We start from the raw sequence: 26,025 nt of genomic DNA on the forward strand, positions 1-26,025 counted from the left end.
AATACCCATACATTTTAGAATAATTTTAAAGTAAATTAATCAAAGCAAAGTTATCAAGAATTCCCATTACATTTATGCAAATTACATTTATGTACATTAATTATTGAACAAAGATAAATAATAGATACATGCATTATATTAGAGGAACCTTAAAATATAGGACTGCAATATGTCTGGTGCTTCAGGAATCATTCCTCAGTTTATTTATTTTAATGAGCTGAGTATATTGTTCCCTGTGTATGTTCTTTTTTTTTCTATAGTGAATGAAGGTGGAATCAAGCAGGCTTCAAATTCTTGTCCTGACCCGGGAGAACCAGAACATGGAAAAAGGATAGGATCTGACTTTAGGTAAAGTAAAAATCAACCTGTAATGTCATCTCCATAACTAGTTAGGTTGAATACTAGTATACATTCTTCAGTTAAAACTCTTATCTAACAAGGGTGTACAACTCCTATATGTAAAACTCCCCCTAAATGTAAAATCATTTGCCCCTAAATGTAAAAAGGATATTTGCTCCTAAATGTAAAAATATTACGCCTAAATGTAAAATCATCTCCCCCAAAATGTAAAACCAGTCAAAACTATGAACAACTTTCAACTTCTATACAAAAAAAAAAAAAAAGAAAATAAATGTTTTACATATAGGGGTAGTTTATTTTTTACATATAGGGGTAACATTTTACATATATGGGGAGTTTTTTTTTTTACATATATGGGTAATATTGTATACATGGCAGAGGTGTTTTACATATAGCAATAGAAGTTTTACCTTAAATTAAAACATTAAATAAAACTTTTTTTTTTTTTTTTTTTTTTTTTTTTTACAAAAATATATTTATTTATTTTATTTGGAGTGCCAGTATAATAATAATTATTTTTTTAATTATGTGCAAATATGCTTAAAATGTATTTATTTTTAGTTGTTTTAAATATATGCAGTTATGATATAGATGCCCAGAGTTCAATATTGATGTAATTACTGTTGTGTTTAAAAAAAATAAACATCTATTTTAAAATATTCATAATATGTTGATAAAATCTAAAATAATAATAATAATAATAAACATATTTTTGTTAATTAAACAGAATATAGAAGCCAGGAATAGAAAACAGAATAGTGGATCCCTTGGTATCAGTAAATAGATTGCTCAGGGTAGCAGGAAGCAACAGTGGGGTTGTTTTGAGTTCAAAAGCAATGTTAAAACACCCAATGTGATGCTGGGGGTGGCTCCAGTGGAGGAGGAATCAGAGTCTCTATCCCGGTTGGTACAACATTGATCGTGTGTTTTGGAGGATTTAATGGGTTTATCAAGTGTGACTGACCAAGTATAACTGCATTTTAGTAGGTTTTTTTTTTTTTAATTTAGGTTGATTTTACATATTTAGTTTGTATAAAAAAAACAGAAAACCAAAAAAAAATTGCTGCTGCTATGTGTAAAACATCTACCCCTATATGTAATAACCTACTACTAAATGTAAATAACTCACAATGTGTTAAACATCGATGCCTATATGTAAAATACCCCCATATGTAAAAGTTAGCCCTATATGTAAAGCACCTCCGCCTATATGCAAAAAGTTGTGTTTTTTTTATTGGTATAGCAGTTACTGTTTAAGTTGAAAGCTGTTCATAGTTTAGAATGGTTTTACATTTATGGGCAAAGATCATTTTTACATTTAGGGGTAGAAGTTTTACATTTAGGGGGAAGCAAGACATTCATTTAGGTTGACAAGATTCACAGTGATCTACTTTTGTAATACCATAAAGTTCCCAACAATCCTGTCTTTATAAACTGTCATTTTAAAAATAAAATAATGACCATGCACATTAGATGTGACATTATTGGTTTTATTAAAATCAAACTATAATTATTTAATTGTACATTATTTTAATTCTGGAATACTAGTATTGGTTGTTATTTTATTTCTGCATTTTATTGTTTCGCTACTATATTACAAGGTTTATCTGTTTATATTTTCTGTTCTACTGTACCAAGGCATTTTGTCCATTTTGTGTTTGATTGTTGTGATTTTAATTCTGTAAAGCACCTTGAGATGCTTGCATGAAAGGTGGGCACCAAAAGAACATTTATTATTATTATTATTATTATTATTATTATTATTATTATTATTATTATTATTATTATTATTTGGTTTGCTGCTTCTGGAATCCAAGCTGTGTTCTTTCTTTAAAAGAAAACCCACAACAAGAGTGATTGACCTTTACAAAACTAATGCTGGTGTAAGGTGAGGAATTATGACTGTCCGAACCAGGTGTTCAGTGGTGCAAAAGTTACAGTAAGGGGCCATTATTAGGATACCTTTACAGCTAAATTATACATTTGGAGTTGATTAGCTGTGGGTTATTGTAGTGCATATTTATGAAGATAATATTTAACATTAATACCTAAATATCCTAGGCTACCCCCCTCCCCCCCCCCCCCCCACACACACTATGTTGGTGATATACAATTACGTAATATTAATAATATACAGGACGACGTCTCCATGATGTGATTAATATTCAAATATAATAATAGGTTTTTAGTCCTTCAGAAATTTAATATTTCTTATAAAATTATATTCACAATTCCATTGTTCAATGTTTTCAAATATATCAAAAGAACTATAAACAAAATAGAAAAGAAATATGAGGCTAAGTTATAAAAATACGCTTTTCAGTTTCAATATCAAGAGCGGTTAACCAGTCAAATAACTAAGAGTCAATATACTAATGTTAAAAGTTAAAAGTTAATATATATATATATATATATATTATTATTATTATTATTTATTTCTTAGCAGACGCCCTTATCCAGGGCGACTTACAATTGTTACAAGATATCACCTTATACATTATTTCACATTATACAGATATCACATTATTTTACATACAATTACCCATTTATACAGTTGGGTTTTTACTGGAGCAATCTAGGTAAAGTACCTTGCTCAAGGGTACAACAGCAGTGTCCCCCACTGGGGATTGAACCCACAACCCTCCGGTCAAGAGTCCAGAGCCCTAACCACTACTCCACACTGCGGCTTAAGGATCACATATCAATCATAAATGCTTACTTTAGTACTCATCAGGCAAAAAGAAACTTAATACATACAAAATATTAAGTTTATTAAGGTTCACAAAATTAAGAAGAATATAGAAGTTAGAAATCATGGTACCAGAATTATAAGTATAGACACAAGCAGGAATAAAACATTTAAACAAACATTTTCATAAGCACGCAAGCTTCCATATGGTTACACGCATGTGCATGCAGGATTTGTGCACGTTACGTACAGTGACGGTGTTAAGCAATGTCTGTTGTGTTGCAATGCAGACTGCATTTTTGTGTCAAGTGCAGTTTGGAAGCAGTTTCAATTGCATTTAGCATTGAGTTGCAATCTAGAGTTACTTCAAACTTGTAGGTGAACTCAATCAATGTTTAAATGGTTCAGACGTTCACAGTTGTTCTTTTCAAATGCACACAATAGCATCATTTTAATTAAAGTCTTATCTTGTTTCAGTTGTTCATCAAAGTAGAATTGTTTGTATTTAATCTTAGCAAAGTGTTACACGGTATTAAATGTTTTTACTTCTGGTATTTTACTTGAATCGTCTTTGAAAAGTCTTTGAAATGTAATACTTATTCTGGAGATGTGTTCGTTGTTGAAAAACAAAGTGAGAATACAGTTTGTCTTCTCGTAACACATGGAGTTGCAGGATGTAGAGGCGAGGAGTCTTCTTCAGGATGAAGATAGGGACAACGCTTGAATAGATCCCCATTCCAAGTGAAGGCTCCGTGGTTACTTCATGGCGAGATGAGAGTCCAGATCCAAGAGAGAGAGTTCATGCTTGTTTCGCTTTAAATATAGCGCCCAAAGAGAAGTTTACATTGGTGATCCAATCACTTCTCTGTCAAACAGGAAGCTATACAGGACCAAAATCACCATCATGCATTAGCTGTCATCAATTATAAACTTTAAAAGGATGAATAATTCATACTGTCTTTCACAGTTTCTGAAGTGTACTTTATTTATCCATAAAATACAATTATAATTGACCTTGTTTGATTTAAAGTTTGAAAACTATTTAGGATGTATTTTATGTAGTATAAATAACGTCATGCTTCAGTATTAAATGGTACATTGCATTATTTATAGAAACACAATGAAAAAAAACTATTTTGTTTGAACCCCTGTCCCAGCGGGTAGAGTTTAAAACATTACTTTGCATTTCTAAATAAATTAACAAAAACAAACACACTATAAGACTACATTTTAGGGAAAACTAAACATGGAAGAAACCAAATTATCATAAAAATGTCAATAAATTAGGTATTTGTAGCTTAAATGTACAACTGTTAACAAATGCAATCTAAATAGCATTTAATACTAAAATTGAAATTGCGGCCCAGTTCATGATGTTGACAAGTGTGTCCAAAGTATGCGTCCCAGATGCTGGGCTAGATTCCTGTGAACTAAAGAATAATTTGTGACGTTGAAAAGGCATTTTTTTCAGTTTCTTGAAAGTGTCCTCTTTAATGCTATAAGTTTTAAAATAATCATAGTTTATCCTTACTAACTTTTTCATTTTGTTTTGTTTTAAGTCTTGGAGCAACAGCTCAGTTCATTTGTGATGAAGACTATGTGCTGCAGGGGTCAAAAACAATCACCTGCCAACGTGTTGCAGAAGTGTTTGCAGCCTGGAGTGACCACAGACCTGTATGCAAAGGTAAAAAGTAATTGTATAACACTGTATAAAACAGTTTTCATTGAGTTTTTGTAACCATTATGAGTTATTATTATTATTATAATTATTATTTCCCAGATGGCTTTTGGGAATCTCCATACTAATTATTTATATAGGAATATACTTTAGGGAAGTTTGTGTAATGTCCATTTGTTCATGAAAGGTTCAATGTAAGCTAAACTATACATTGTAGTAATGGCATTTGCTGTAATATAAGTCTATAGGCTATGAACTGAATCTATTTTGAAAGCAATTTTGCCAAAGGCAGTTTCGGTCTCCAGCAAGGGAACAGTCTGTCACTTTTATCACAGAAATTCGATTAAAGATGGCTCTGTTGAGAATGACTGAATACTTAAAAAATATAACAAATTAAAATACAATATTGCTGGTGATTGTATCGGCATTCAGATAGAATATTTGAACTGGCAGATCCTGTTTAGTTTTGAAATAACCACCACATATGGGGGTAAGTATAGGCACAGTGCAAATAATTGCAGAATTCAAATTGCATTGCGGCCAGTCAATTATTTTGCACTGTGCCCTATGTAAGCTTAAGAGCAATGCAAATTACTCAACACACACACAAATAATGATCCGCAATTATAATAACTACGTGCTGCACCCACCTCCACCACTAGAGGGAGACTACCTGCTGCTCTAACCTCCACCGCTAGAGGGAGACTACCTGCAGCTCCCATCTCCGCCACCAGAGGGAGACCATTTGTTGCTCTTGCCTCCACCACCAGAGGGAGACCACTTGTTTCTCTTGCCTCCACCTTCAGAGAAGCTGAAGCTACCTCCCAAGGATCAACTCCTGCCTGAGCCTGCAGAGCCTGCATCACCTCGGGCTGCAAAGCCTGCACCGCCTATGGCTCTCAAGCCTGCAGCGCCTATGGCTGCCGAGCCTGCAATGCCTAGGGCTGCCGAGCCTGCAACGCCCGGGGTGGCCTGTTCCGCACCGCCTGGGGAGGACTGCTCGCCATTGCCTGGAGAGGCTAGTTCGTCATTGCCTGGGGAGGCTCGTTCGCCATCGTCTCGGAGGCTAGTTCGCCACCGCCTGGGGATGCCTGCACAACACCACCCGGGGATGCCTGCTTGTCATCATCCAGCATTTGCGCTGCCAGAAATTCTGGGTCCGGAGCCCAAGAGGAGGGAACCGCCGGCTACAGAGCGGGGCCACTGGAGGAAGTCCTTGCCCCACTGTCAGCATTTCTGCTGACAGCATTGACACTGACAACATTGCCGCCTGATAGCCCAGTGATGCCTCTGTTCCTGGCCCAGGACCTTGACCAAGACTTTTGGACTTTTAAGGGGGAGGTGGCCTTTGAGGCCATGTGTGCTGCGCACAAGGGGGGAGAAGTGTGACAGGGCACATCCCAGCCCTGTGTGTATTATATTGCTTGTTGTATTATTTAAAATGCATCATTTTTGTTGAAAAACACACCGTTTTGTTGTTATTGTTTACAGCCTGGATGGGGTTAAAATGCCCCATCCAGATAAAATTGCGAGAACGCGTGGTAAACTGCAAGTGATTACTGACCACGCATATGAGAAACCCCGTGCCGAATGTGGCAGAGGGATAAACCAGGTATTCAGTAGCCAGTTAATCCCTCTGCCACAATATAAAAACCTGCAGCTTTGGCTAAACAGGGTGGGTTGTCCAGAGGAGGAAAGAGACAGCACGATACACTTTAAACCAGCACGATACTTGTTCTCTTTGTTTTGTGTTTTGTCTGTTTGGTTTGGCCAACGAGCTGCATTGTTTTGTAAAGTGTATCTGTTTTGTTTTTTTTATACATTTTTTAAATTTATAATTAAAACACTCCATAGCACTTTCATACCCTGCAGTATTGTTACTGTGTGTGCTATTCTCTTCCTGGCCTGACGTCACCACGAAGCCAGCCTGTTCACAGGCATCCACATCAGTATCCATTATAAATGTCGATAGCTCATTAAAAATTGTTGTTGTTATTGGATTGTCTCCATCTCGCCTTTATATTTGTCTTTTCTAGTTACATTTTTGGTAGAGTGTGATTAATGCCTTTAGCAGAGTTTATGTATCTCCTGTGAGCATTAATGGCAGTACATACAGAACGTACCATAACGTTTAGTTTTAACCTTACAGTATTTGCAAGAGTACATTTTATTATACCTGTACAGCAGCAATAGCATTGGCAATGTATAATGTAGAATAGGAAGCACATTTGAAATGTAGATAGTGTAAACGATTGCACCCACACGGGTTCGTTGCCCCTTTAAAAACACGACCCAACACACACAGGAAGGGATTTTTCTGCGCGATTGCGCTATTTTTTTTTTTTTAATTAACAACAACAAAACAAACAAAACAGAAACAAATACCTAACTCCGTTTTGGAGCGCGGACTACACAGGTAAGTCCCTGACTAGCTTGCAGGGCGGCTAAGCTGTTTACCTGTCACACAAACACAAAACCACACAGGCTTAACACAGTACTTACTATAAATATGGCTACTCGGAGCCAGCTCACCTTTCCTCCTCCTTCGACTCAGCAGCCTCGTAGAGCCAGGCTGCACATCTTAAATACCCTGCACTCGGTTCTACTTTTTAATTACCACCGGGTGCAGGGGATTACAAACAATAAAACAATTACAATATTGTGCATACGCACATGTTTTTCCTGCAGGGAGGCTATTAACCCCCTCCCTGCTATTACCCATCCTCGCTGCTGTTACAATAGGAAGGCTTTAATCATGCTCATGTTTGGACGGTCAAAATTAAATAAACTGCTGAATTTCACTTGCTTGCTATTTGGATGGAAACGATTTGAGTTGTAATATATTTTAATGATTTGAATAATATGTATTTTTGATTCTTACATGTAGTACAGCCACAAACCAGTGACCTACATCGTGTCACTTTCCTCAGTGGAATTTCCTGTAATTTAAAATCAGGTTGGGTACATGTTGCACTTTGAATAACCCTTTGCAGAGTGACTGCCGATCACCATGGATCTCAGGAGTAATAATAGGTTGTATTTCCTTTTATGTCATACCATTTATTTAATTGAAGCATAAATCTGCCTTAAACACAGAGCAAAAACTAACCTTTAAGACAGTTTTGTTTAGCATGTTCCGACCCTATTAAGGTTAATACTGGGCATCAGCAGAAGTGACACAATAGGAACATAGTTATGTCTTGAATAAATGCATGTAATTTCACAATGCAGAAGTTGCTGAATTAGCTACTGCTCTCATTCCTCAATCCTTTATATGAAAAAAATGCAATTTAAATCTGCTTTTGTGTTGTTCTTGGTCCTTTGGGAGTATTTGCAAAGTGAGAGATAATGTAAGGAAGAGGTTATGTTTAATCATATTGATTGAAAACACTGACATGTACTGTATGTGCAAGGCCCATTTGGAGTGTTAACAAAAACCCACACAGCTCAAATCTGCAATGAATATACAGATAATGTATGATTTTTTTTATAAGCTATTGACAAGCTGAATCATCTGTATGGTTCACAACAATAAGAGCCTTGTCAAAAATAAAAGCAGCAAAATAGTAATATAGAATAGGTAGGATTCAAAAGTCATTATTTTTTTCTTTTTTTAAAATTTTCTTCTAACTTGCAGCAGTAATCAGTAAAAAAAAAGGATTTATCTTAATTTTGGTTTGTAAAAGTACTCTGGAATGCATATATGAAGGTCAAGTATGAAATATTTCAGTTGTCCTATATTTTATGGTATGTTAGTCAAGGTTTCAAATGTATGGTGCTCAGAAGTTCTTCATATATGGTCTACTGTAATGTGTTTGAACCCCTGAATATGGTGAATCATATTGATATCACAATGTTACACATCTTAGGACAAAAGTCCCTATATATTGTAAAGTCATGCTTGGTCATTTATTGGCTAGTCATGCACAGATTAAGAAACATCCAAAAAGACCACATATCACTTGTTTGAATACAAATTTGACAATATTAACATGGCTTCAAGCTGCATTTTAGGACAGAGAGATTTATTGCTTTCTAACCTTGTGTATTACTTTGACATTGGACAGTTTGAAAACTGCAGGTGCTGCACATTCTAATGGATACGCGTTAGCAGTGTCTTGCAAGACATAATTAGCCCCCTGGTGCAGCTAGTAACTGAACAGAATGGGCAGTGTTAACCTCCCTGCACATGTCTTCCCATGCCTGGTGATTACAAATGTAGTACTAGACCATGATAGTTGACAGCAGATGATGCATATTATAAAAAGTAATTAGTAATAAATATACTGGCATATGGCTAGATGACAAATAGACAGATGGCGTGAATATGGCAACCAGTCATATGAACTTTTCTGATAATCTTATTAAGCCAGTTGAAATAGAAAACAATGGCATCTTGTTTAAACAGCATATGTCTTCATTTTTTGCCATGAATTTCATTCAGTTTATCCCAAAATAATTTTGGTGCATATGATGAGGTTATGCTACCAGATTACAAAGTCATTCATGAAAAACAACAAGAATGATTACAATTTTGCCAATATCGTGCTTCGATTTAAAACTTGTCATTTTTAAGTAAAAAATAAAAAGGCATAAGCATTCATACGCACGCTTGCTTATACCATACTTGATGAATGGATTTGATTTAGAAGTACTGTATAACAGCACACATCATTAATTCATAAAGCTTTAACTCATGTCTTTTTTAAAGAATGTTTTTTTCAGTCTGCATGTATGAGCACATTAAAGTTTTGTTCAACAAAAGTCTGGAAGAATTTAACTAATATAAAACTGTTTTATTCATAAAAACAGGTTTACAAAAGATCTTTACTGGGCTCTATTTACAGAATTATAGGGACTGTTTTTAAGGTCTATTTTGATTAATTTGATTCATCAAGGTCATGAAACCTTTTGTGAATTGATTTCAAAGCACTATTTAACCTAAGAATGTTTATTATGCTCTTCAAAAAACAGTCCTTGCAAGGGGTGCTATCCTGATTTTGCACAGTAATCTGCATCCAGTTGTGCAGACTCAACAGAGGGGACTCGAGTGGACTAAATCCAATGCATATTTAATAGAGTGCAATACATACTTCTCTGCTGTGACAGTCACTTTCTCTTACCGTGAAAGATCACACAGGTTGAGAATCACTCATGTAAGTAATTTATGCTTTTTCCAGTCACACCAGTTACAGAAGACACAAGCTACATAGTCAGTATTGGCAATATGGATATTTTACCCTTAAAGGTGTTATTGTTCACATTTTATTCTGTAAATTAGCATAGCACCAACATTTTAATCATGACATTTTAAAAATGATTTTGAATGCTGAAATATATCTGTAAAAAGGATTATATGTTGATGTTGTTATGCCACATACTATCTTTCTATTTTTGTTACCGACCCAACATTCTGACAGATATGCATTTGTTTTACTTAAGCTCAACCTGAATTTTAGTGAAGAGCTAAAAACAAAACGATTGGTTACGGATGTAATCCCTGTTCCCTGACAACTGCGTCTGAGAGCCCTAAGGTGGACAGACGGTCCCGTTCAGGGGCCAGACCCACAGTTGGAGTCTGCCCGGTTCTGAGTGCCAGAGAGTGCCTCTCGCCTGACTGAGGAGATCCATGCATAGCGGGGTCTCCCAGGGCTGGCCTTGCAGCAGCTGGCAAAGGTTTGAAAAACAGATTCTCCTGGGTCATCTGGGGGCCACAAGGAGAACTGCCTCCTTCTCTCTCCGGACCTTTTCCAGGAAGGCAGGGAGCATTGGTATTGGCGGGAATGCATACAAAAGCGTGCATAGAAGGCACCAATGCACGGAACATCTAAGCACCAAGGGCGCCGAAGCACTGTAGCGTCAGAGTGGGTCATAATATCATTCTGTGTATGAAATTAACAGAATTGAAATATACAAAGGGGGGTCTTAAGCCATTCTCTCTGTTTACTTGGTTTCTGGTCACATACTCCCCCACTGACAAAGAATGCTTTTAAAAAGAGTCATAAACTTAATACTGAACAAATGGCTTATCAAGCCAGACAGTCTTGGGTGCTTTGACACCTCGGACAGAGAACAGTAGCCCTCATAAATACAGCAGACAGGGGAGAAACAGCGGACCAATTGAGAACAAGGGGCCGTCTAGGAACTTGAACAACCAATGAGAAACACTCCACGTGGACTCAGGCACCGCCCAAAATAGACAAACTATCCAATCACAGGGGTAAAGAGAAAATTACAAAGGCCAATTTATTTTCACACGTGCAGTTTATTTTAGAAGCACTGTTTTAAAGGTCTCTTTTTTCAAAGTAAAACAGGTTTAAAGGGCACTGCATATCGACAGGACACTCAGTACTGCATCTCCAGCCCCGCCCCACCCCTTGTTCGCTGAATTTTTCACATACCTCTTCATAGTCGTGCATACCGATAAATCATCTCCTGATCACTCGTTTTATCACCAATGCACCAAGATGGGTGGGTCAGTGTATCCGTGGTCTACTCTACAGTGGGCTGAAATCAAGCCCAGTGGAGGAATCACACATTTTTTTGTTTTATTTTTATAATTATTATTTTTAAACTGTAAGGCAGTGAAAAAACAAACACACACACACACTTTTTTTGTGCAGCACACACCGAGTGAGTCAGCCCAGCGGCATCGACTCAATAGCGGGTGCGGCAGAGCCAGGTTCCCCTTAAGGTATACGTGTCTCTCGTTTCTTTTTTTTCTTTTATTTATTTTAGCTGCAAAAAAGCAGAGGAAATACACACAGACAGCAGAGCTGTAGGGTTAGAAAAGCAGACTACAGTCGCCAAGCGATGTAGGCTGTTGAAAGAAAGATTTTTTTTTTTAAATGGAGGGCAGTTGCGCAGCTTTTACAGCTTAGTCCTCAGAAGCCAAGTTTCGATCCCAGGGAAGTGACAAGCCAACTTCCGGCAATTAATTGCAGGGAAACTATCAGAAAACTCATAGTGAGTGCCCTTTCACAAAAATCACATAGCCGGAGAGTTTATACCTACCTGATTGTCAGAAGCAAAAGAGAACGTGATCTCCGCGGAGTGACTACTTATTCCCTCGGTAGGCGGGACCGAGGACGTCACTACCCGGTGGGGCCTATCGGCAGCTCTGACATAAAATGCTCAATAAATATCTGACCTATGGCAGGCATATCCCAAAAGTATGGTTGTTGGTCATCTTTGAATTGAAAGGGAACAATATGGTTAGTTTGCATGACAGTGCCTACTGGCTTTGTGATTTAATACTTCATTACTGATTACATTTTTGTATTGCATTTTACAAATAGCAAGTTGCTCTTAATTTCAATTCTGTCCTTTTTTAATTAAATATGCTGCTTAATTAATTTTGCCTTTTGCAATGAGAGCATGAAGCATATCATTGTTGGAATGTTTACAATGTATACAGAATACTCAATAGGAACAACCTTTTAAAAATAAATCTCTTAAAGTTAAATCCAGATTGTCATCAGATAATTTGTTAGCAAATAAAAAAATCCTGGCATTTGGTATTTTGAATGATCTGGAATTCGTGTGGGTCTTCTGCTAATGGAGTTTGTTATATAATCTACCTTTTTACCTGTTTTAATATCCTGTTGTGCTTTGCGTTTGTTTATACTTAGATTATTATTTGCAATTTTTTACTATTAAACTATTCCAGCAAATGGTTTTGGATTGTGAGCAAATGCTGTGGGGAAGCATATTTGAGTCAAACACTGAAGCTCAAACTATAGGTGAAACATTGTGGACTGAACCATGTGCAACATTGATATGATTCCCCTCCTCAGTTTCTTACAATCAGCTTAAAGAGTCATGCAGAGGTAATTTTTATGTGTTTGTCTACATACTGGAGCAATTTGCTGTCACACTGTTTTCATATTATTTTGGAGTGACATAACATAAAATTAGTTTACATATTGTACCTTTTTCTTGATATGTAAATGAGAGAGGGGTCATTGAAGTTAGTTTGAAGAAATATGTTCTTTGCCCAGCATCTTGTCATGCAACCCTTAAATGTGGTGTTGGCATGAGGTCTGCAGATTGAGTAGTGGCGTGCCGTCAGGACCTACAAGGTATTCTCTGCTGACCAGACAGTGCCAAGTAAACCGTCAGTCAAATTACATTACGTTGCCTCACTCACTTGCGTACACTGTGCTTGATTATACTATGAAGCATACTACTCTAATTATTATTTGTTCATTTGTCTGACGCCTTTATCCAAGATTACTTACAGGGTTTACTAGAGGTATTTTAAGAGTCTAGGGGTTTCCTGAAGGGGATGTGTTCAGCCAATAAGAGATCTGCATTTCCCCCATAAGTCTAAGACAACAACCAGACGCTAGGAAAAAAAACAGTTGAGGGTATTCTCCGTTTCAGTTGAAGGGCTTGAGTGAGTTTAACCAATAGGCGAGTCGAAGAATGTCCTTTTTTTTAGACAGGCGACCAATCAGGAGTGAGCAGAGGAGGGCCATAAATCTCCCAGGGTATTTTCTGCCTCACTTGAAGACCCTGCTTTAGCAACCAATGGGAAAGTCAAAGCTCTGACCAATCATTAGTGAACAACCCCAAAACATGAATATTCCTTGGTTAGCACTGCAGTTATGAGGATAGCTGGATTTTGCACGATATTGCTTATAAATATACATTGATAAATACAAATACCTTTACAATATCTAATTGTTTCAAATTTTATTTTACAGTAAAATAAAAAAAAAAGGTGAGAAAACTGAGACATCATAGTCGATTTGGTTACGAATCCTTTTTCAAGGAGAACTTTTAAAATTGGAGATTGTTAAAAAAAGGGAGATATACCACAGATCCCCGAGCTGACACGAGAAGGGAAAGGATATACTTGGCTCTTTCAGAATTAAAATTATGAAAGGTATCTGTGGCTTACAGGTAGCTGCCACTTAAAAAAAGGAGGTCTGCGGCGGGGGGAGGGGGTTGCGATGACTCTGCTACCCCAGTCCATTCTGTCACGGCACGCCACTGAGATTGAGAATGGCAATGTGGAAAGGGTTGAACTTTTAGCAGTTTACATTACCCAAGGACCAATTTCTGAAGAACATTCAAACACAAGCAAAAATGTTTATTCAATGGCTTCTTAAAGGAATCATTTACTGTAAGTTCTCAATATCATGTATAACTTTCAAGACTGGAGTGAAAGTAATCCTTCCATTTATGGAATCTATAAAAATGTTACAGATTGTATGGGATGACTCCACTTCATACTACTGTGGAGAGCAATGGGGTTATATAAATACTGTGTGTTTTTAATGTTCTTAATAAAGTAAGCCACAGACTATTTACTAAATCGAGCATGTCTATTTAATCTGCACAACCTGGGTCTAAATTTTGAACTGCAGTTTTTTGAAAGGTTCAATATTCTTAGACATCCAGCATGATGCAGCTTGAATATTTTGAGTGATGCTTTGAAATACATGTATATAACCCAGTATATTTAAATTTAAATACTATACAACATCTGTAAAACAAATTTTGTGTTTTAAGTGCAATTTCATCAAGGCTGTTTTTCACTCTTTAAATGTGAAATTGATTATATAGCACATCACTTAGCAAATCTTGTAAATGTTATGTATATACAAGTAGCATTTCCTTTGAACAGAGCTCAGTTGAAAATATAGAGGAAAAACTGTTGCGACACTTGCTCATGAATTTCTAATGTCAATCAAACAGCATTTTTTTCCTCAGTATTTATTGTGACATTTTTCAAATGCAGTATTAGTATCTAACACAACTACAGTATTGAATATGTAATGCATTTAAGTGTGCAGACCTCTGATCAAAAGAGATTATATTGAGCATGTATCCATTAAGATGGAAAAAGACTTGTTATATTGATTTAAGTAATTGCCTTTGAAATTAACTTGACTTGTAGACATTGTGTAAGGTATTTGAAGACTGGTGTTGAATGTTAATTACTGAAAGCTTGACGTTTTAAAACTGGCAGAATTAAGGAATATAATTGATGGGTGTAGTAAAAGTTTCATTCTCTTCAATGTATAAATTACTTTAAGTTAAATAATGAAAAATGGAGAATCAAATTGTACTTCAAAGTCCTTAAATGAAAAACCTGATTTGTTTATTTCTGTTTTTGTAACATTAAAAGATTCGTTTAAACAGTAAGTTTAAAGACAACTTCACAATTATGGATTTTTTTGTTACAGTTACAGTTGTTTCCTATTGACAGCAATGTAAAGTCACCCTCAATGTAAAAGCCACCCCTGTATTCAGTACTGACGGCTCAAAGTGACCAGGCATCTGTTAGCTCACCGGTTTAATGAGACCAACAAGCCGTAAACCACTAACCATCTTTTTTAAACCTTCTAAAAATGTGGATGCATCATAGAGTAACTTATTTGAACATTTTATTTAATAAAGACTGTAAAACCTAGTAGAAACTGAACCTGAAAACTGTCTAAAAAAACTGTTTGCTAAAAAGAAAGCTAAACAAAATTATATCAGGAAAAACCTGGGAAAACTGTTTAATAAAGTTGTAATCTATTAAATAAATTGGCACACCTAATAACTTTTTAAATAATTCAAATCTTATGGTAATAACCTGTTACAAGAAAGTATATTTCCATTCAGTAGTAAGGACATATGTTTGGTCCTTGACTGGCCTTAAGAGGAGTTTCACTGTACTTCAAAAAATGTAATTATTTGCAAGACTCCTGTGCAAACCATAGGTGTGAAAAATCTTGCTTACAATAACATCAGAAATTATTTCTTATTTAGCCTGCTATACATTGATTGAGATCATTAATGTTAATTGTAGTTAATACATTATTTTTTATTTTATTTTCTTCTAGTAAAAACATGTGGGTCTAATCTTCAGGGACCAGCTGGTACATTTACGTCACCCAATTTTCCATTCCAGTATGACAGTAATTCACAATGTGTCTGGATAATTACCGCTCTAAACTCCAATAAGGTAAGGACAATTCTTAGCTACAAACTACAATGGTTATTTGTATATTCCTTTTTATATGTATATATGTAGTTTCTTATTAAAACTTGAGTGTGCAGTTTTTATTTAAAAAAATTAGACATCAATGGAATATATCTCACCTGTTTAAATATTGATGGTAACTCGTTGAGCTCAGATGCTAGATTCCAGAATGTTTACTTTATGTTCCCATTGGGATGGGATTCATAACACTTTAACTCACTCTATACAGATGCAATTGGATATTGTTCAAGTAAGTTAGTTCAGCACAGAGCAGCAATACTAGTTCTAAGTTAGTCAGCAGTGGGCAGCAATCACTGAAGAGAGTGATCCATTTTACTTACAAGGTGGAGTGACTGCCAATTCAGCACATTAATGCAATTTGTAATTCCAACATGCACCAAAGAACTGACTCATACCTTGGCCTTTCCTGCAATTACTACACGATATCTAAGTAGCTAAACGTGTTGGCAAGTTGCTGAGTAAGGGTTATTTAGCTATTATATTGCCATTATGAATTGTGGATACATTCTGTTCTATGGGTCGTATTCACAAAACATATATGCCGAAACTTTTTATGACTAAACTGTGGATCAAGAACCATCTGGCCTGATCAACAACAAAAGGGTCAATTTTAATGATTTGAATGCAGCTGATCTAAATAGTATTTTTTATTGCACCCATCTATACTAATAAGGGGGTCAATAAATCCCCCTCTTTGGGGAAACACCTTCAGGATTAATATAGTTAAAATGGCAGCCATGTTAGATTATTAAAACCCCATAATCTTTAATACATGCAGTTGTACAACTGCAAGCCAAGGAGATAGATATGGTTTCGTCTTCAGGTTGCAGAGAGTATGTTTCTGTCTTTTTAAACCAAATCCATTAACTCAAGCTCAAGAGCAGATCTATAACATGCTCAAGTCCATTTCTTCTCTGTAATGTTGTTACTAGATGTGTATTTAGTTTATTTTCTCTTTATTACTGGCTACCCTAGCTTTAAAATTACAATGTACTGTATACATGGGTGTTTGTTCAGTACACCCTCAGTTCTATAATTCAGATCTCTCAGAAAATATTTCCCAAGGATAAAGGAAAGATGTGTATTTATTTATTTTTAAAGGAGTAACTTACACGGTTATTGTTAAAATACAGTGGTTGTTTAAATATATGGTTGTAAAGTAATATTCATTCAAGAAAATATACAACACATTAACTGTTTAAAATATGCCATACTGCTGCTGAAATAAAATAACGTTACTGATAAAAGCATGAAATATAATTTTAAAGTATAGGTTCTCTTTCTGGTTAACTCAACCATTTTATTATGTGTGGTATTTCTGGCTTAACAAAAGAAGAATAGAATATCATAAAACTGTCAGAGATAAACTTGGTTCCTGTACACTGAAGCAGATAATTGATTTAGGTACTAGCATGTATTTGCCTTAGGCTATAGCTTGAACATTTAAATATATTAATTCTACAACAGTTTGCGTCACAACTGTTCAAACACTTTGGCTGATTTGCTACAATGAACTCCATGTAACACTGCATGGGCATATCCCTGTCTACAAGGGTGCTTAATTCCATGGCTATATTATTATTATTATTATTAATATTATTATTATTATTATTATTATTATTATTTATTTCTTAGCAGACGCCCTTGTCCAGGGCGACTTACAGTCGCAAACAGTATGTAACAGTAATGTCTGAGACATTTCACCTAGGATATCACTGCCTCCTACTGCAAAACCTTGGGTACCAATAAAAAATGAACACTTCTATGTATTTACTCATTTATGGTAACATCTTAAAGAGTAAGTAGCGGGGTTCCGAAAAATATAGCATTATACATACCCACGTGTTTCTACAACTATTCAAATAATGTACCTGAAATCTTTTTTTTCGTTGTTAACATTTCAAGATGTCTGCTTAGTGGACTCCTATCAGAGGGGTGTCCTCTCTCTGATCATTGACGGGAGGCGATTTTTTTTTTTCAACCCGTATTTCTGAAGAGACACGCCCATATGAAGCTTGAGCAGTGACAATGGTGTGGTTTCAGTACGTACTGTATTGTATTTTGTATGTTCATCCACAACTTTAAAACACTCAATTATAAATCTTACATAAAACTATATAACAAAACATAAACTGTGTACAATTCTACCCATAGGCCATGTTTATTTAGTTTTCATCCCTTCATGTAAAAATGAGACTAGTTTAATTGTTCTCCAGATTAGCCCCAATTGTGTCAAACTATTAAATAATAAATTAAAAAATTAAAAATTAATGTGATAGCCTAATAAATACATTGCCGACCTATGCGTTTAAATAAAATTATCAAACCATCTGATTTATTTATTTTTTTATTTACATTTCTAAAGTACAAAAACAGATATTCTTAAAATCGGCTTTGGGTAAAGTGCATTTTCGGCATGGGGTGCATAGATAGATAGATAGATAGATAGATAGATAAAGAAAAAAACACACCATCGTCACTGCTCCTGCTTCACTGGGGCGTGTCTCTTCAGGAATACGGGTAGGAAAAAATGTACCCCTACTGGCAGTGATTAGAAGGACACACCTCTGATCTCAAACCCATGCACTAAGCAGAGATCTTGTTGCGGCAGTGTGCTAGCCCCTGTGCGTATTTTATATTTATATGTTGTATGTAGTGTGTTATTGTTGGTGTGTGTGTGTATATATATATATATATATATATATATATATATATATATATGTATATATATATATATATATATATATATATATATATATATAGCTATCGGTGCACAGGATATAATGTGGCATATGTAGCACGAGTGATGTAAAATGTATATTTGTATTTAGGCACAGGGATTGCACAATCACGTCACGTGCAGATTAAAATGGGTATTTGTATGGGGGCACGGGGAGTGCACAATTAGTCCACGGGCATACTGTGCCGAGATTCAAGTGAATGAGTGATTACACCGTGTAACAATTTTTTTTTTTTTTTTGGTTCCTGGGTAGTAAGTGTTATTTCCTAATTGCTTATGCCTCAAAAGTATAGAAAATGGCTATTATTCCCCACAAACTTTGCTTTTGTGACCAGAACAGTGATATTTTGAAATTTACCTATTTCCAATGAGAAAACGGGCGAATTTGTGTCTTTTCGTTCACATAAAGTCAGAAAAAAACAACATATGAATCCAAATTAACATGTATTTATACTAAAGTAATACAAAAATGACTACAAAAGATTTAGAAGTGAGTAGTTTTTCGAGATTTTCGATTATACTGTAAATCACTTTCACGAATCAGCCCCTAAATGTAGTCTCCCATCATGTTCTCGTTATACTGTCCTTGGTAGCGGCGTTCAAAGTCCAGTATATCCTGGTGGAAGCGCTCGCCTTGCTCCTCCGAGTACGCTCCCATGTTCTCCTTGAATTTATCAAGATGAGCATCAAGGATATGGACTTTGAGGGACATCCTACAGCCCATTGTGCCGTAGTTCTTCACCAGAGTCTCAACCAGCTCCACATAGTTTTCGGCCTTGTGATTGCCCAGTATTTCTATTCATAATAAATTGAGATAATTAAGTCACAAAATCCTGAAACATGACTCAAATTACTCCTTTCGAATTTGCTTTTGTAACCTGGTGAAATTCCAGACAGTAAGAAAATACAATTGGATGCAATAAATAATGTATTTATGTTAAAATAGCACAAGTCTATTCAATTCAAAAGCTAAAAGTTGCCCCAAAATGACACCCACAAAGCATCATAACCTCCCCTTTCTTTAAGCCTTGCCTGCAATAGCATTCAAGCATTCAACCATTCAAAATCCTAAAAGGTATAGACAATGTCAACCCAGGGTATTTTGACCTGAAAAAAGAAACAAGGACCAGGGGTCACAAATGGAGATTAGATAAAGGGGCATTCAGAACAGAAAATAGGAGGCACTTTTTTACACAGAGAATTGTGAGGGTCTGGAACCAACTCCCCAGTAATGTTGTTGAAGCTGACACCCTGGGGTCCTTCAAGAAGCTGCTTGATGAGATTCTGGGATCAATAAGCTACTAACAACCAAACGAGCAAGATGGGCTGAATGGCCTCCTCTCGTTTGTAAACTTTCTTATGTTCTTATGTTCTAATAGGTGAGATTAATATCATCACAATACAGTGACAACATTGCTTTGTATAGCTTTATCACTCACAGACTTCTACATTTTTGTATTGATATTGATACTTTATCAAGGTAATGTTATGAAATGCTAATCTGCATCAGGTGGATCAAGGCCATACAACAGCACATAATGCCTAACAACTTTGATTTTTTTTCACACGTTGCATGTTTTGTTCATTCATATTCCAGTGATAATATTTGTGTGTGTGTTTGTAGAAGAGAATTGTATGCATTTAGCTATAGTTACATTTTGAGAAGCATTTGTATACTGTAAAACATTGTAAGTTGACACAACTAAGTTAAGGTAACTGGCTGCCTTAACTGTTAAGTTAGCTAACTTGCCAGTGTAAGTTTTGTCAACTAACTATTTTGATTTCAATCAACAAACAGCAAATGTGTACAACATGACACTAAGTTGAGTAATTACAGTTGTTAACTAACATTTTACTTGGATGGTATTGTTGGAAAAGCAAGGCATGGCAATTGATGTTCTATGGAATAAGAAGATTGAGTTGACAGCAACTTATTGGTAACGGTGTTACTTTTTGTAAGTTCGGTGAGTTTAATATCCTGAGTTGCATACATTTTGGAAACTCTATCCAGCATAATTGTAAATTTAAAGGGAATAGTAGTTTAAAGTAATAATAAAATATAGTTAAGGCAGCATAATGAAAATTTTATATTATCTAATGAAACACTGAGACCATTGCTGATATAGCTGAAATGCTCACCTTAAGTTGGTAGCATCACTTGCAAAAACTGTTAACAACATCCAGTTTCGTGAACGCAGATTTTATTTAACAAACTTTTTTCATGTTGTAACACACTTTTTTGAAGGGTACAGTTGGAAAAAAACCAACCTACATTTCAAAAATACTAGTGGTGTGTAGAGATCTGAGCCATCACATCATGCTAGGTCATCCTATAACAGCGCAAGTAAATTAAATAGGTCTATAGCTGGCGAATTAAGTATATTAACCCAGAGCTGGTGATGTGGGGTCTGAGACCCCACACATGTAATATTTGTGATTACCAATAGATTGCAGTCATGTACGTCACTGCCTTTGCAGTACCTTTTCATTACTGACCTAGGTGTCATTACCAGATGATAACATCCAGTTCCACCGCAGTCTAAAGAGAATGTCAAGAAATAGAGGAGAAAGCTGCATCCGCACCCAAGCAAACATGCAAGGCATGAGAATGATGTTCTGTTTGTCCCCGAGCAAGGGATCATAAAATCACAATTTCTTGGAGAATGGCTGTGCTTAGAGCACACAGCTCCACTTACTGTATGATTAATATCACTGAGAATACAATGTAGTATTGTTCTACTTAAAAGTCTGTTCTTTTGTGTCAAAAGCACAGCGTGTTTTGGGGTCTACCAGACCCCACATCACTACCGACGTTAGTTTCGGCACGTCCCCAACGCCGGGTTAACACCATTGTGTTGGAGCCACTCAGTAACAGGGCCTTCTGTGTGATTGGCAGCTGTGACATGTAACACCATAGCACTGTTACCCAACACAGCATGACAGAGTTTCACAGTATTTAATGTCTTGATTTTGAAGTATTGATCCAAGACTAGACTAACAGAAGCAGATCCAAACCATGAATTAATTCCCAGTGTCTTTTACTATTTGACAAAGTGTACTCAGGTTGCTACCTTTCTCTCAATGGATCTTGAAAACATGTAATCTGCTGTCATAGCTAAGCTTTTCAGAGAATGAAACACTGTTCTATGAGCTAGAATGGCATACCAGGCTCAGATTCCCATATCCTTGAAACTTAGCACAACTGTCCAGTTCTCCTGAACAAATCAAAAAGGAAATACAATCTACAGATTAGCTTATCTTTTGCTAATTGTATCCAGAAAAAGGCTGTAATTAAACCATAATGCAGACCAGCTAAGCAAGTTAATCATTTTCTGAACAGTGTGGAAACACTGGAAGCAATATATTCATGCTTATACAACAAAAACAGCACAATGTGACATTTAACGTTTTACTGAATTAGCATTGCTATGCTTTTAAAGACAATATAACTTTTTCAAACTTTTCCAGCATAAGTATACACTAAATGGTGTGTTCATTTAAAGTATACATTAAATGGTATATTCATATATTCGTCCATAACTTCAAACACTCAATGGTACATTTTTATTGAAAAATAGAAACTAGGTAAGTTTATCAGATATTTTGAATTTTCATCATCAGTGAACTGAGAAAATTATGGAACTGGATAAAATATATTGTAGTTCAGGGATGATGGGAACTCCCCCCTATGCACTAGAATTGACTCTTTCCTTTTGTTGTTGTTTTCAATAGATAGTTAAGAGAATGATCTGTTGATCACCATATATATATATATATATATATATATATATATATATATATATATATGTACAGTACTGTGCAAAAGTTTTAGGCAGGTCTGAAAAAATGCTGTAAAGTAAGAATGCTTTCAAAAATAGACATGTTAATAGTTTATATTTATCAATTAACAAAATGCAAAGTGAGTGAACAGAAGAAAAATCTACATCAAATCAATATTTGGTGTGACCACCCTTTGCCTTCAAAACAGCATCAATTCTTCTAGGTACACTTGCACACAGTTTCTGAAGGAACTCGGCAGGTAGGTTGGCCCAAACATCTTGGAGAACTAACCACAGTTCTTCTGTGGATTTAGGCAGCCTCAGTTGCTTCTCTCTCTTCATGTAATCCCAGACAGACTCGATGATGTTAAGATCAGAGCTCTGTGGGGGCCATATCATCACTTCCAGGACTCCTTGTTCTTCTTTACGCTGAAGATAGTTCTTAATGACTTTCGCTGTATGTTTGGGGTCGTTGTCATGCTGCAGAATAAATTTGGGGCCAATCAGATGCCTCCCTGATGGTATTGCACGATGGATAAGTATCTGCATGTACTTCTCAGCATTGAGGAGACCAACTCCATTTGCAGAAATGCAGCCCCAAACTTGCAAGGAACCTCCACCATGCTTCACTGTTGCCTGCAGACACTCATTCGTGTACCGCTCTCCAGCCCTTCGGCGAACAAACTGCCTTCTGCTACAGCCAAATATTTCAAATTTTGACTCATCTGCTGCCATTTTTCTGCACCCCAGTTCCTGTGTTTTTGTGCATAGTTGAGTCGCTTGGCCTTGTTTCCACGTCGGAGGTATGGCTTTTTGGCCGCAAGTCTTCCATGAAGGCCACTTCTGACCAGACTTCTCCGGACAGTAGATGGGTGTACCAGGGTCCCACTGTTTTCTGCCAATTCCCAGCTGATGGCACTGCTGGACATCTTCCGATTGCGAAGGGAAGTAAGCATGATGTGTCTTTCATCTGCTGCAGTAAGTTTCCTTGGCCGACCACTGCGTCTACGGTCCTCAACGTTGCCCGTTTCTTTGTGCTTCTTCAAAAGAGCTTGGACAGCACATCTGGAAACCCCTGTCTGCCTTGAAATTTCTGCCTGGGAGAGACCTTGCTGATGCAGTATAACTACCTTGTGTCTTGTTGCTGTGCTCAGTCTTGCCATGGTGTATGACTTTTGACAGGAAACTGTCTTCAGCAACCTCACCTTGTTAGCTGAGTTTGGCTTTTCCTCACCCAGTTTTATTCCTCCTACACAGCTGTTTCTGTTTCAGTTAATGATTGTGTTTCAACCTACATATTGAATTGATGATCATTAGCACCTGTTTGGTATAATTGTTTAATCATACACCTGACTATATGCCTACAAAATCCCTGACTTTGTGGAAGTGTACCAAGAAGAATTGATGCTGTTTTGAAGGCAAAGGGTGGTCACACCAAATATGGATTTGATTTAGATTTTTCTTCTGTTCACTCACTTTGCATTTAGTTAATTGATAAATATAATCTATTAACATGTCTATTTTTGAAAGCATTCTTACTTTACAGCATTTTTTCACACCTGCCTAAAACTTTTGCACAGTACTGTATATACAGTGCCATGAAAAAGTATTTGCCCCCTGTCTGATTTTCTGCATTTTTGCATATTTTTGACACTGAATGTTATCAGATCTTCAACCAAAACCTAATATTAGATAAAATTGACCCTGAGTGAACAAATAACACAAAAATTTGATACATATTTAATTTATTTATTAAAGAAAGTTATGCAACACCCAATGCCCCCGTGTGAAAAAGTAATCGCCCCTTAGACTCAATAACTGGTTACGCCACCTTTAGCACAATAACTGCAACCAAACGCTTCCTGTAGTTATTGATTAGTCTCTCACAGCGCTGTGGAGGAATTTTGTCCCACTCCTCCATGCAGAACTGCTTTAACTCAGTGACATTTGTGGGTTTTCGAGCATGAACTGCTCGTTTCAGGTCCTGCCACAACATCTCAATGGGGTTTAGGTCTGGACTTTGACTAGGCCATTCTAAAACTTTACATTTCTTGTTCTTCAACCATTCTGATGTAGACTTGCTTGTGTCATTCGGGTCTTGTCATCATTGTCTTGCTGCATGACCCAGCTGCGCTTCAGTTTCAGCTCACGGACGGATGGCCTGACATTCTCCTGTAGAATTCTCTGATACAGAGCAGAATTCATGTTTTCTTCAATGATGGCAAGGCGTCCAGGTCCTGATGCTTTGGTTTTCGCCAGACATAACGGGACCCATGTTGGCCAAAAGTTCCACTTTTGACTCATCTGTCCATAGAACATTGTTCCAGAACTCTTGAGGATCATCCAGGTGCTTTTTGGCAAACTTGAGACGAGCATTCATGTTCTTCTTAGCAAGCAATGGTTTCCGCCTTGCTACTCTGCCATGAATCCCATTTGTGCCCAGTGTCTTTCTGATGGTGGAGTCATGAACACTGACCTTAGCTGAGGCGAGAGAGGCCTGCAGATCCCTGGATGTTGTTCTAGGGTTCTTTGTGACTTCCTGGACGATATTGCGCCTTGCTCTTGGAGAGATTTTGGCAGGACGGCCACTCCTGGGAAGATTCACTACTGTCCCAGACTTTCTCCATTTGGACAATATGGCTCTGACTGTGGTTCAGTGGAGCCCTAGAGCCTGAGAAATGGCTTTGTAACCCTTTCCAGACTGATAGGCACCAACAACTTTTTTTCCGGAGGTCTTCAGGAATTTCTTTTGTTCGTGGCATGATTTGTCTGTACAGCCTGTTTGTCCATGATTGATGAACACTGAGTGTCCCATAGTGTTGCACATTTTAGTTACAATGGCCCTTTGGTCTGTTTTGTCTAGTTTATGTGCCTCTAGAACCTGTGTGCTGACAACTTCACTCTGATGGTAAGGGTCAAAGTTAGTCAGATTTATATTGGGCAGGGCTGGCCCAAATCAGACCTGGTTGTTAACCAAAGTACTCAAACAGCTGACCCTAATTATCCCTTTAATTGGGTTGAGTTAACTGGGGGGAGGGGTGGGGGGACAATAACTTTTTCACACCTGAAGATTGTATGTTTGATTACCTTTGCACACCAAACAAATGAAAGAATCACCAAACTTTGGTGTCATTTTTTTCTCCCAGACTCCCTCTATATACTACTAAAATAGGGTTACCATATGGCTCCAGATTAACCGGACGCTTTGAGACAGACCGGAATTTCAAAATTCCCCCTAAATTGAAAGTAATTCACGTATAAATGAGCTCCACCTTTGCTGAGATTAATCCTGCTGTGGTGGAATTGCTTGGGCGCAGCAAACAATTCACACTGATCAGCTGCTTCTGATCAGATCTTAATGAACGAATAGCTAATTTATCGACAGAGCAACGAGATGATGATGAAATTGTATTTGCAGAATAATATGGGCAATTGAATTTTAACAAACAGAAAAAAATAGCGACTGGCTGCAATTCATTCTTGGTATAATACAATTATTTGACGCGCATGCAGGTATTTAAGCACCATTATTAATTGTAGCTAAGGATGGTTCATTTACACATTCATTTATTTCAATTTAGGGGCAAGTTTTAAATCCCATTCTGTCTCACAGCGTCCGGTTAATCTGGAGCCACATGGTAACCCTAACTAAAACCCACAAAAAAATCTGACCAAATACAATGTGAAAAATGTGCAAAAATGCAGAAAATTAGACAGGGGGCAAATACTTTTTCATGGCACTGTATATACATATATACATATATACTGATGCAAAAT

General features: G+C 36.6%; 1 protein-coding gene across 2 annotated transcripts in view; it reads left to right on the forward strand.

Moving 5' to 3' along the window:
• The window catches only part of LOC117400350 (CUB and sushi domain-containing protein 3), a 524,933-nt gene that overhangs the window by 287,092 nt on the left and 211,816 nt on the right, over positions 1–26,025 (forward strand). For both annotated transcript variants that reach the window (XM_059022384.1, XM_034000180.3), the window contains exons 8-10: positions 261–348; positions 4,609–4,733; positions 15,569–15,690. In XM_059022384.1, coding sequence (XP_058878367.1) covers positions 261–348; positions 4,609–4,733; positions 15,569–15,690 — 335 coding nt within the window. The remainder of the gene's footprint in view (positions 1–260; positions 349–4,608; positions 4,734–15,568; positions 15,691–26,025) is intronic.

Source organism: Acipenser ruthenus, chromosome 4, assembly GCF_902713425.1.
Source record: "Acipenser ruthenus chromosome 4, fAciRut3.2 maternal haplotype, whole genome shotgun sequence".
Lineage (NCBI taxonomy): Eukaryota > Metazoa > Chordata > Actinopteri > Acipenseriformes > Acipenseridae > Acipenser > Acipenser ruthenus.